Raw genomic sequence first — 13,887 nt, forward strand, 5'->3', positions numbered from 1 at the left:
CATGACATTCTATAACATTATTTGTAAAGGCTGAAGAATGGTCCATGACAGGATGTACTGCACTTTAACCCATCTTCCTGCTTCTGTTCCTCACTAGTTAAAACACTACAGTGAATAGGTAGGTGTTCTTTTAAACACATGGGATTACTGAGCCCAAAGGTTGCACATCTTTAAGGCTTTGGCTTCATGCTCTCCTGTTACTCCTCAAAACACCTGATCCATTTACGCATCCACTACTGCCCATTTTCCCACAGGCTTGACAATTCTGGGTATTCACATTTTAAAAAGACTATCTAGAGAAAATGGTAACTTGAGTAAACTTTTTATTAATGAATATGCATATTTAAAATGTGATCATATACATGTCTTCTTTGAGAAAATTTTCTGTTCATATCCTTTGCTCATTTTTCTATTAGGGTATTTATTTTATTATTGATAATATCTTTATATATTAAAGATATTAAGCTAGTATCTTTGGTATATGTTATACTTTTTGTTTCAATAGGGCTGGTCTTACAAGCAGTGTTTGTGCTAATTTTGATGTTTTAGTTAGTGGCAGGGTTAGGAGTACTAGTTAGTAACAGGGGCTACACTTGGTAGCCTATTCTACTGTTGATAAAATTGACCAAAATTTGAAATAAACAGGTACCAAGAAGAAAGGGAAAGATTCCTTTCCCAGTGGAAACTGTATTGAAGACATTTCTTTGTAAATATTAGTGTATTAGTGTAGTGAATCAATAAACAGCATTCTTTCTGCTTTTTCACATCTAAGGGGATGAGCTGGAACATCCCCATTTTATAGATGGGAGAAAAGCAAAAGCAGGACATGAATTAAGACAATGGCAAATGAGAATGGGACCTGACACTTCTCAAATTGCTACCCTGTAGTGTGATCATTTGCTTCTGTGTGTTTGTGTCTGTATAGGCTGTGAGATGCTCTAGGGCAGGGACCATGGAGTCACATTCATTTTAGTATCCTGAGAGGTTAATACGATGTCTAGCACATAACATGTTCAGAAAATGTTTATTGACTGAATGATTTAGCTACTCTCTTTCTCCCTTCCTCCCTTTCTCCCTTTCTCTCTTTCTTTCTTTCTCCTCTGTAGTTTCTTACTGCCCCTTGATCCTGCAGTGCTGCCAAATCCCCCATGTTTCCCTGCAATAACTCATGGAGGGCCCTACCCAGACAATAACCCACTACCCCGTGGAAGGACCTGGGATTGTTTCTGTTCTGCTGGAGGATTGCCATTTGTCCCCCACAGGGGTGCTGGTGGTCTAGACTTAAGGCATGAAGAAGCCTCCTTCTTGCTCACACCTCACCAGCCTCTAGGCTCCCCAAGAAGAGAACTCACCCGAAAGCCTCCAGCCCCTTATATAAGCTGGTTTGTGTGTCACTGCTGGCTGACAGGAAGTCATTGAACATCAGGCGAGCCAGAGACTTCTGGACCATCTTGCAAAAGGGTGTATGAAAGATCATGTACTGTAAATCGTCAAGGGTGAAGGGTCGATCGCTGCCAGCTGGAAGAGGAAGCGTGAAGGCAAGGATGGGGCATGAGGGGCGAGCCATTTAGATATCCTCCCTGAGATTTAACTGTGCCGAGTTTCTCCAGGCCTCCCAGGGAACTACTTCCCACCTCCTGCAAACACATATGAGCTTTATTTATTCATTTTACATGCACTTACTAAGCAATCTCTACGAATAAGGAAAGAAAGGAAAGAAACAAAGCCTTTGTATCTACTATTGCCAGCCTCTATGATACTTGTCTCAAATCAACCTTGTGTTCTATAATTTTCTTCATTTTCCAGAGGAGGAATCGGTCTACAAAACATTGTCATCTGTCCAACTTTGAAAAGGCTGGCTTTGGATTCAGGTTCAGATGTCTCTGACTCTACTCTACAGACTGTCTCTCTCACTCTGAAGAAGAGGGCAATGCAATCTCTGCCCTTAGGAAAGATTACATTTTAGTGCTGGGATCCAAAGCAGCATCTGTCACCTTACATATGCAAATAAGGAGTGAAATTTAAATGCCACAAGAATTCAGAGGAGTTAGGAGCAAATAACCAATTACAGAAGACAGACTGAGGCAGAGAGGCCCAAAGCAACTTCTTGCCCATGAGGTTCACCTCTGGCAGGTGGTGTCCCACCCACTGCAGTAGAAAGGGACAAGAGGTAGCTCTTTATGACACCCCCAAGGCATCCATGCCTTCTCCCACACTGCAATCTGTCTTTTGCGGATGCCCATCTGGGCATGCCTGAGCAGGCAAGAATACTATTTATGTCTTTAAAGTAGGTTTAACTGTATTTTATTTTTATTTATTTATATGTTTTTAGAGACAGGGTTTGTTTCACTCTGTAGTCCAGGCTGGAGGGCAGTCGCTTGATCATAGCTTACTGCATGGGCTCCTGGTCTCAAGCAATTTCCCCCATCTCAGCCTTCTGAGTAGCTGGGACTACAGGCTTATGCCACCGTGTCTGGCTAACTTTTGTACTTTTTTTTAGAGACAGGGTCTTGCTTTGTTGCCCACATTGGTCTCAAATTCCTGGGTTCAAGCAATCCTCCTGCCTCAGCTTCCCAAGGTGCTGGGATTACAGGCGTGAGCCACCACTCCCTGCTTTTCTGTATTTTAAAAGGAAGATTTATTTGCTTATTTTCTGCTTATGAAAGCAGTACATATTTCTCAGGAGGGAAATTCCAAAACTAAAGGTAAAAATAAAATCAACCTGCAGTAGCATCACGAAGAGAAAAATCACTGATAACACTTCAGCATATAGAAAATGTAGGTAGGATTTCTCAATGTGAGACTTTAAAAGATGGTAAACCACAAACCAAGAGCCAAACCATGCCTGACTTAACCAGAAACAAATGCCAACCACTGTCGAATGTGGCTGCCCAGCCTCTTAACGCCATCTTCCCAGGTGGCTGACATCCCTTGGTTTCACACTGGGGGCCTTGCCCTGGATTATTTACTTTCTTTTATTTAGCTCAAGTTAGAAGCAATTTTACACCTGAAGTTGAATGACATCCAAATGGATTTTAGCATAGACCCAGGGAAGAGTGTAAGAAAGAGGACAGGAAACAATTCTCTTGACATTATTTTCAAGGCAGGAGAGAAAAGACCATCTCATGGCCTTTGGGTACAAACCCTTGGCCTATGTAAATAGAGCCCCCACTTTCTGCCCTCTGAATCTCATACCTTGCTTCCACTGATTCTGGATTTTTTTACGGTATGATGTGTAACATCGATCCAAGGCCCGCAAGTAGCACTGGATGGAAAGCTTCCCATCCACTATTGGGTACTCCGAGGCCAAATTTGGTTTGTAGAAGTCATACGCATTCTCCATATGGGTTCCCCTCAGCCCTGGAAAGGCACACAAAGTGTTTCAGAGACTACACAATGCAGCCTACCTTGAGCACAAAGCATGAGAGAACCATATAAAGGAGGTTTCTGGTCATTATCTGTGTCCCATGCCCAAGTTCAAGCCCATTCAACATCCCTTGCATATTCAAAAGGAGTTGGACAGGTTGTTGGTATTACAAAAATGAGATGTATATTTCCCTTTCCTCACCTACATGGGCTTAACAAAACCTAGAATAGAAGCCAACAGTCTCAAAGGAAAGACTTTCACTTTATATCCAGTTATATATTTTAATCTTCAATTGCCAGAAGAGTTCCCTAAGATTCCTCACCATCATCTGCACCACTCATTCCATGCATCGTTATCCCAATGCCTGATGATGCAAGAGAGGAAGCCTCGCGGATTCCCCTCTCCCATTTCTCCTCTCCTCCCTCTGCCCCATAGACCAGCCCTTTTTAGAGGCAAGCAATACCATCCTCAAACCCATACCTCAGCCCTGAGTAGCAGGTGTGCCAATGTGGGATTAGGATCTATGTTCTTGGCTATGCCATGCACAGCCTCTTGGTAATGGATTACTACAAACCTCGCTCCAGGGCCAGAGGGGCCTTGGGCCCAATCAGCATAGCCACAGCTCCGGCCCCACCTGTGGGACGAGCATTACCACTGGGATAGACGGCAATGTCTCCACAGACCACCATGGCATAACGACCTGTAAAGAGAAACAAGAAATATTTACCATCATTACCAAATCTAGAGTAGACTGAGTGCCTACTGTGTACCAGGCACAATTCTAGGTCCTGGATATAGAGTGATCAACAAAATAAAAAATCCCAGTCCTGTGGAGCTTATGTTCTGTGCAATTAATGATACATTTGAAATGTAAAGTCAAAATTTAGTGTCCTGACACTCTGTAAAACGCTCATTTATTCAGAATTCTGTCTCTGACTTCAGTGAAAAATGTGTTAATTCACACTTTTGGAGACAATTCAGGTTTGGGTTTGTACCCATCTCCTTATAGCACACCATGATCCTGAAATTATACCCTAAATCATAGAAGGTAAAGGAAAGGGAGGGAAACTAACATTTAAAACACTAGTAGGACACTAGTTATCCTTAAACAATTCTTGAAACAATCCAATGAGGTAGGTAACATCCACATTCACAGGTGAAGACATTGCCTTCCTGAGAGACTGAGTAACTAGTGTAAGGTCACATAGCTAGTTAATATGGATTTTGATATTCAAACCCAGTTCTGACTGGATCCTGAACCATGTGCCTTGAATTGTGTGGCACTACTTTCATTGTGAAAAGAGTTTATGTTGAGTAAATGATCCGTAGTCACTAACTTTATGATAATCAGACTAGTATTCAATAAATAATTGTGGTCTTGACTATTATGTGTTCCACTTTCATCTGTCAGAAGTACTATCCCAAAAACTCAAGTTTGTGGGTGAGATATGGTAGTAATTTTAGTATTCTGACCTGTGAGGAAGCTCCCAGTATTCACCCACAGCACTGCTTTGGGAGCCATATTTCCATATAATTTAATCCTCATGATAAATCTATGTAGCAGATATAGTTATCCCCATCCTACAGATGAAGAAACTGAGGGCTAAAGAATTTAAGCCACTTGCCCAAAAACCACATAGCTAATAAATGGTAGGGTAAGGATTCAGAGTCAGGACTCCAACCCAAATTCACTGAAATCCAGGGACCTTCTCTTAAGAATTATAACAATCCTAACTCCAACATCAACGAAAAAGTATTGTTTTCTTCCCCAATGCTATGTGCATGTGTGTGTGTGTATATATATAAATATACAAATAATTTATATAAATATATAAATGTAAGTATATATTTAGTATATATAAATATATTAGTATAAGTAAATTGGTATATTTAATATATATAAATATATATTTAAGTATATATAATTTTTATATACATAAAATTAAGGGAAAACAATACTTTTTTCTACCTGTATATAAGCACACACACGCACACATTTTGAAAACTTTAGAAACTATAGAAAAGTATTTAGAATCAATTTAGGAAAAGGCCAGTAAATTTGATTATCTAAAAATCAAAGCCTTCTATCAGAAACAAAGTCAAAAGACAAATTGGGGAAGTATTTACAATACTTACAATCAACAAAAAGCATTTTATCTTCATTTATAAAAGTTTCATTAAAAAGGCAAGCTAGGCCGGGCACAGTGGCTCACGCCTGTAATCCCAGCGATTGGGGAGGCCGAGGCAGGAGGATTGTGAGGTCAGGAGGTCAAGACTATCCTGGCTAACACGGTGAAATCCCATCTCTACTAAAAATACAAAAAATGAGCCGGGTGTGGTGGTGGGGTCCTGTAGTCCCAGCTACTCGGGAGGCTGAGACAGAAGAATCGCTTGAACCTGGGAGGCAGAGGTTGCAGTGAGCTGAGATCACCACCACTGCACTCCAGCCTGGCAACAGATCGAGACTCTGTCTAAAAAAATAAATAAATAAAAAATAAAAAAAGGCAAGCTATATAATAAAAAAAGGCCAATAAACAACATAGAAATATTCAAGATTTCTTATAGTAAAAGAAACGCAAATCAAAAACATTATAATTTTACTTGTTAAATTGACAAAGATTAGAAAGTTTGATAATATATACATTGTAGGAATGTAAGTTAGTACAACATTTTGGAGAAGAATTTGGCATATTTTATCAAACTTTTAAATCAACCTATCCTGATATTCCACTTCTAGGAATTTATTCTTACAATACAATGCCAAAAGTATACAAAGCTATTGTACAATGTTCATTAAAACTTTATTTATCATTGCTAAAAAACTAAATATCCATCAATATGGGATTAATTAAATAAAATTTGGCATATCCATCAAGAATATCATGGTTTTAAAAAGAATCAGATAGACCTTACATATGTTGATACAGAATTACCTCTAAGACCGAAGAGATGAGGAATATTTTGTACAATGTTTAAAATGGAATAGATATGTGTATACTTGCAGGTACTTAGAAAAAATATTGGAAGAATACATATAAACCATTAGTGTTAAATTTTGAGAAGTGGTAACAGGGGTCAAATGAGGAGTCTTTCTTTGCTTTATATACTTTTGTGTATGTGTATGTTTTTTTCCAAATATAAATTTTAATTATTTTCATTTAAAAAAAAACCACAAGAAAACATGGGGACTCCCAGCCAATCTGAGCCAGAAATACTCTTCTCTTTTTTCATCCCCTCCACTTTTCTCTGGAGTGATTCAGAACTCCCTGAGTCTCAGAGCCACTCCCTCCCACCTGAGGGTCCCCAGATGAATGATTGGCTAGGTCAGAAGCAGGGTTCTCATTCACACTGGCATCCTCTGGTCCTGGTGGTTACTGTCACCTGCAGGGTATGTAGTCCGAGTGTCCAGGCTCAAGCTTAGCTGTTTTTGTTTTAAATACAAACTAAAGATTCACATTTCAATAACTTGTTTTTTAAATTTTTACTTTTATACCTAGATACCACATTTTTTTAAAAGGTGCATTTGCAACCCCATCTGTGGAATACCCAGCCCCTCAGAAGAATCTACGCATTTGAAATGGCATGCTTAAGGCTGACAATGCTCTCAAGAATAGGCTCTTTGATTTTTGGTTAAAGGCTGGTGAATGCCCCTTATTTTTCATTTCTACTCCTCAACTAAATAATTGGTTGGACATATCAGTGGTGGTAATGGTGGTAGGGGTTACTAGAGAGGTAGTAATACAAGTATCAACTAGGAGAGGCACTTTAAGAACAGACTTGATGATGTAGACTGGACCATCCCATGTCAGTGGAATTGTTAATGATGGAGCCAGGTAGGGCAGTTGGAAAAGCTTGGAATGGACTTTTGTAATTGCACTGTCTTGCTGCATGTACAGAGATAAACTGTTACACTCCTCTTGACCTCTTTTTTCTAAAGCAAAAGATATTGAATTAGATGATCTCTGAGGACTCTGCCAATACTAAGGCTTTTTGATTAATTTTATAATTAATGCTTATCATGGTTTCTAAGGTTTTTAATCCTAGTTTCAAACTTAGTAAATATAGAGTGTCTTAACTACTGCCAACATACTGTTTTTTCACATCTTTATGAAAATTTCACATTTCTATGAATTATTTTATTCAGTCCTCTTATAAGTTAAGCAAGGCAGATAGGCAAATAACCCTGAGGCTCAAAGAGGTTCAGGAATTTATCAATGATTATTGATAGAGCTATGGCTTCAAACTCTCATACTGTACTGTTTCCCTTGAATCATTTCTTGCTGTAACAACAGGGGTTACTCCTCAAATATAGCATTGGGAGAAGATATAAGTAAGATACAAGGTAATGTTAATATGTTAAGCAAAAAGCAATATGCAAGGAGCCACCTAAGGGAGAAAGAGTAGAAATACTCACAGTCTATCTTGTGGTTTTCTGGGCCTGTTTCTATGAAGGTGTTTTTATCCCGAACATCTAAACTTGCATACATCTTTCAACATCACCAATCTCTCAGAGACTTAGGACATGTTTAAGAGAAACAGGTACAGTAAAATAGGAAATATGTCAGATGTGGTTTGGCATTTTTGCCTCTGCCACTCACTATGTGTAAGATATCAGATCTTCCATGTTCTCTTCTATAAATCTGGTATAATACACACTTCCTAGGCTGTTGTAAGAATTAAATGAATGGCTATGTGAACATGCTACCTAACTGTAAAGCTATATAAGTCTAAGTGGTTATTGTTGGATGATAGCAGCAGCTGTGTCAATATATTGTCCTTCCTTCACTAGATGAAGCCACCTGGGGAACTGAAAAGCAAAACTGGTAATATTCAGCCTCCAATTCCAGCACCTTTCTTACATAAGGTTCGTGGCCGTACATACCATCCCAGGAACTGGACTCCATCCAGTTGGCAGCATTGAAGAGGGAGGCAGTACCACCGTAGCAGGCATTGGTGGTATCTATGCCCTCAATATCAGTATTGCCTGAATCCTGGAAGAGTTCCATGAGCACTGTTTTGACAGCTTTGGACTTGTCAATGATGGTCTCAGTGCCTACTTCCAGCCTGCCCACAGAGTCCCATGGGAGCTGTATGCGCTCCATCAGCCGTTGCACCACTGTCAGGCACAGGGAGTTGATGTCCTCTTGGACTGAGCAGAAGCCCATATGGGTCTGGCCCAAGCCCACTGTATACTTTCCTGCTTCCACATTGTTATACTTCTCCAGGTCAGTTTGGTCCACATATTGGGCTGGGAAGTAGACCTCCAGGGCCAGGATGCCCACGTCCTTTGGCCAAGTATCTGTTTTGGCCAGGGGGACAGCAGAGGCTGTAGAAAACCTGTGATGGAGATAACAGTCAAACTCCCACTAATGGTCTGTAGACAATTTCCTCAAAAGACAGTAATATAGCAATCATTTAATTAATTTTCTATATTTTGAAGCTATGTTATCAGATGACTACAAATTTAGTATTGTTATCATCTTTTCATTGAATTGACCCTTCTATCCTTATTAAATATCCCTTTTCATCTTTGTGATATTCTTGGCATAAAGTTTCCTTTCCTGACGTCGATATAGCTACACTAGTTTTTGCTTACTGTTTGCATGGTATATCTTTTTCTGTCCCTTTTTACTTTCAACTTCTTAAAGTCTTTATCTTTAACATACGTCTCTTGTGATCGGTATATATTTTTAGTCCTTTAAAAAAATTTTAAGAAGTCTAACAATAGTGGTGTTTTAATTTGAGTATTTCATCCATTTATATTTGTTGTAATTACTAATATAGTTGGAACTAAATCTTTTTTTTTCTCTTTTTTGAGACGGAGTCTCAATCTGTCACCCAAGCCGGAGTGCAGGGGCGTGATCTCTGCTCACTGCAAGCTCCGCCTCCTGGGTTCACGCCATTCTCCTGCCTCAGCCTCCTGAGTAGCTGGGACTACAGGCACCTGCCACCACGCCCAGCTAATTTTTTGTATTTTTAGTAGAGACAGGGTTTCACCGTGTTAGCCGGGATGGTCTCGATCTCCTGATCTCGGTCTTCCAAAGTGCTGGGATTACAGGCGTGAGCCACCACGCCCAGCCGGAACTAAGTCTATTTTTTTATTTGTTTCTATTTGTCTCATTTGTTCTTTGTTCTTTTATTCCTCCTTTCCCATATCCTTTTAGAGTAAGCAAATATTTATTATTCATTTTATACCCTCTTTTCCTTTTACTGGTGACCTTAAAGATTATAACATGCATAATTGGCTTGTTGTAATCTTACTTAAATTAATACTTATCTTACTTTTGGAACACTGCAAAAACTTTAGGTTGACTTTATTTACTCTCTGCATCCTTTTGAACCATTATTGTCATATACTTTACTTCTACATGTTATAAGCCCTTATAGGGCATAATTATACAATCTTTACTCATTTTAAAAGTGTACCTCTAATTACATGTCTTTCTCCTTCTTTCTTTTTTCTACACAAGAACATACCCACTGTTTTCCTACTTTTAAGTAAGTTTTCTGCTAGCTGATTTTTCTGATAGGGCCTTCCCATGTTTATTGAGCACACCCAACACAGTTCTAGTCTAAATACACAGCAGTGAATAAGACATGCATTGTGCCCATAAAGAGAGCACAGCCCAGTGAAAGAAGCAGACATTTTACAGCTAAATATGCAGGGAACACAGACAGCAGAAAGAGCAATTCTAAACGAGAGCAGAGAAAAAAGAAAGGGGAAGGAGTCAGCAGAAGAAGGGAGAGATGATCTATTTCTTTTCTGGACCAATCCACTTCTCTTTAACCCAGATTCTTAATATCCCTGGTGAAAATCTGTGTTCCCTTTTGTATGGGAGCATACTGGAGGTGAACTTGGTGATCTCTGTACTGCTCCCATACAAAAGTACTTTATACCTTCTGTTCACTTTAGCAACATTCTTCATTTTATAGTTAGTGAAACCAAGGCACACACTGGTAAAGTGATGTACTCAGGGTAACTTCATAGTTTCTCACGTGTTAGAAATACTCTGTCCCTTCACTGCCCTGGGTGCCAGGCTTATAAATTTAGTTCCATTCTACGGGAGCTGGAACTCAGATTGAATGTGTCTATCAATCATCTTTGGGATTCTGAGCCTCTGGTAGAATTCTAGAGCCTCTCCCAGCAGCAAGGTCACTTCTAAGGATAGCTGTGAGGCAAAAGTGGATCATATGATCACAAGATAGTGAGGCAGAGTGATAAATACACATTATATCTGACAGGAGAGGTTTGGAGTTTATTTATCTTCCCTATTTATTTGACTCCCTCCAAATAACTGGAGTTTGTACTCTCAAATATTTATGGAGGAGCTTCCCCAGTACCCAGGAGCTAATGGTTAAGCCAGCGCTTGTCCTGCCAGTTTGGCTGCCTTTCTCTCAGCCTCATTCTCGCTCTGACTTCTCTGGGCTGGCTCCCTCCCTTTCTTCCCAGTTAGAAATCAAAGCTTGCAAGAAGAAGCTTAGAATGGGTCAGTTGGTAACTTTTGTAGCTGTCTTGGTGGGGAGCTATTTCTAGAAATGGATTATAAAGCCTTGAAGAAAATTAACACATAGAGGCTTCCAGAAGCTTCAGCCCACCGAAGTTAAGAGTATCCTTCTCATCTTGTGCTTTCTCTAAAGAATGATCACTTTGTGTAATTTTAAATCATTTTTCTCCTGGTGTTGCCCACTTCAAGAACATGCACCACACCTTTACTTCTGTATTCCATCTTGCCTCCTTCCCTTGTGTTTCAAAATTAATTACTACACTTCAGGCACTGTGCTGGGAAGGGTTTGTGAGGGTTGAACAAAGGGGTTGGACAAAGAAAAGAAGAGGGTGAGGTTCTTGAGACCTCCTTGACCAGTGTGAGGAATGATAAGCACACATATAACCCAACTTCAAGGCAGAATGTGGTCAGGCCCACAAAAAGGAATGTGGGCAAAATTCACAGGAGTTCAAAGGAAGCAGAGATTTCAGTGGGTTGGAGGATCAGAGAAGCTTCGTGGAAGAGACTGCATTTGAGGCAAACCTTGATGGATGACAGACTTCTGCCAGTGAAGAACTGGAGGGGAATGAAGTGGCCACGGCAGGGGGTGACTGAACAAGTAAGGAACCCTGGAGATGCAGGTGTATAGGGGAGCAGGGAGACAATATGTGAGAAATACAGGAAGTGGAGGGCACAAGTCTTACCGAATTTTGAAGACAGCAAAGCAGATGCTGAGATGAAAGTCTCTTTTAGGTTGGAGTTAGAGCCAATGTGGGTAGGATTAAAGGCGATTAGACATATAGAGAAAAGGTGACTCATGAAAAGCATGCATAATGGGATTAACTGTGAATATACCAGGAGGGAAATGGGAATGATTCCAAGAGTTTGAACCAAGGGAGTCAATGTTGGGGAGGATTGATGTATGTCTTTTGGCTGATGGCCAACTATTGCTATTAAAACAAGAAACCCACATCAATCTCTTCTTCACAAATATAGAAACAGGTTAAATCCTGAGCTGGGACATTTAACCCACATGCAGGGTTTGGCAGTGCACGGGGAGAGTGAGATGATGGTAGCATAATGAAAAATATAAGAAAGCTATGTGCATTTGCCTCTACCATGCACATCTATACACCCAGGTTCCTTGGGTATTTGGCAAGGAAAGACACTAGGTCAAAATCATTTTTCTAAATATTTAGTAGTCATAGAATATAGAGTAAAAATGTAAGGAAATAAAGAACTAGTCCCAATGTGTAGTGGATGGTTTGGGGATTAGACAGAAACACATAGGTGGCTGGGAGCCTGAGGCACTAACGATAGCTGTGTTACCATCATCACTGACAATGGAAAACATAAGCACTTGAGCCATGTTCAGGGACTATTTACAAAGGAAAGGAGTGTGCATGTTCTTCTTGCAAAGAGCATGTACACATACACACATAAACACACATTTCCCCTTTTCATAAAATTGGAACACAAGGCAAACACAACTTCTCATCCTCAGTCCATTTCTGATTCTGCTGCAGTGATATAAAGTCACTGGTTTTACTAACACTGCAGTTGGCACAAGGTCCTGTGGTTCTAGGCAGAGGCTAGGGGTAAAGGTGGGAATGGTGGTGTAGAGAGGAAAGCTGTGGCCTGGTACTGATATTTCTACTGCTTCATGCAGCTGGCAGAGTAAAAGTTGCCATTGCTCACAAACACAGCATGTGTCAGAGGTTTGGGCTCTTCTCACTCTACAGCTGAAAGGGATTGTCTGTTTAGAGATGAGGTAACTGAGACCCTTTAAAGTTAACTTGCTTGTCTAAGGCTGCTGTGCACAAGCCTTGCCAAATTTTGAGTGGGATTCTAGTGAGTTTTCCCCAGTAGCAGGGAAAAACTATCTTTTACTAGTTACAAGGTGCTTCTCAGAAAGTGACTCACCTTTGGTGGGCTACTGGGAGCAGGCGAGCAGGGGTGAGGGAGGTTTCCTGCACCGCTCTTGTCAGTTGCAGAATGCGCTTCACTGGAGTCAACAGACGCTGCATCTCCAGAGGAGCAAGCAGAAACCCAGCAGTTCAGAAACCCAGCAGAAACCTTGAAAGAGATGCCCAGTGGTGCCCAGCAGGACTTTATAAAGCCCCAAGACTCCTGCCTCCCTAAGCCCCGCCTCTGCTCACCGTGGCTCAGTCTGCTTCTAAAACTGGGTCAAAGGGCTCACTCAGAACATGGGCGAGTCAAAGACAAACAGCATCTCTCCAACATGTACATAGCTGCCCTGCTCCTGAGCATGTGTGGGAATGGCTGGGCACGGTTCCTCCTACTCCATCAGGCTCTGTGGCAGCCTTGATTCTGCCCAGCTATCTAAGCAGGAGGTTATGATGTTCCTTGTTGTATCACATCCCAAGGTAACCCTATGTGTCTTGTTTTAGACCCTGGCTCCTTATCTGTATTACTCTCACTGGGTGTTCCACACTCCTCTCTGTGGTGTTAGTTGTTATTATTTTAATGTGCTATGCATTGTAAGAAACATCTTTCTAAACCAAAGGGAAACTCTTTTAATAGTAGCTTTTCAAGGAGTTGGGAGTGAGTGTTGGCACATAGGCCAAGGGCTGGGCGTTAGAGTATGTGGAACCTACTATATTTCTCCTGTTTATTGTCCACCCTTTTACTTGTACAGCTCTACACAATTTCCAAGTGGGATGAAATTAGTGTTGTAGTAAAGGGACAGGAGCCTCAAAGAGGTGACAGTTTGAAGCTCAATCTCCTAAGGAGGAAAGGTTTACTTTATAGATGAGGTCAGAGTTATGTATAAAGGAGTCATTTTCCCAAAGACCTGCAGCTAGGAAGTTGCAGAATGAGAACTCAACCATGTCTTTTGACTCCAGATTCTGGTCCTTCTGCTTTGCTCTTCTACTACTCAATAAAAAGGCTCCTGCCATCTGATTTTCCAAATGAATGTCTCCCTCCACTCCTCCCACAGCACCAATCTTCCTCTACCTTTTGTGAGTCATGCATTCACTCCTTAGTTCATTCAGTCATCCCCATCACCAACCC

General features: G+C 40.7%; 1 protein-coding gene across 2 annotated transcripts in view; it reads right to left on the minus strand.

Annotated features, from left to right (window-relative positions):
- The window catches only part of HMGCS2 (3-hydroxy-3-methylglutaryl-CoA synthase 2), a 20,656-nt gene extending 7,530 nt beyond the window's left edge, over positions 1–13,126 (minus strand). Inside the window, exons 1-5 of one of the 2 annotated variants that reach the window (XM_513693.8) lie at positions 12,775–13,126; positions 8,250–8,704; positions 3,942–4,067; positions 3,196–3,360; positions 1,353–1,518 (exon numbers count right to left, since the gene is read on the minus strand). In XM_513693.8, coding sequence (XP_513693.1) covers positions 1,353–1,518; positions 3,196–3,360; positions 3,942–4,067; positions 8,250–8,704; positions 12,775–12,878 — 1,016 coding nt within the window. In that variant the 5' untranslated portion in view covers positions 12,879–13,126. The remainder of the gene's footprint in view (positions 1–1,352; positions 1,519–3,195; positions 3,361–3,941; positions 4,068–8,249; positions 8,705–12,774) is intronic. The other variant, XM_009428155.4, reaches the window with a different exon arrangement.
- Positions 13,127–13,887: the final 761 nt, after the last annotated feature.

This window comes from Pan troglodytes, chromosome 1 (assembly GCF_028858775.2).
Source record: "Pan troglodytes isolate AG18354 chromosome 1, NHGRI_mPanTro3-v2.0_pri, whole genome shotgun sequence".
NCBI classification, from domain to species: Eukaryota; Metazoa; Chordata; class Mammalia; order Primates; family Hominidae; genus Pan; species Pan troglodytes.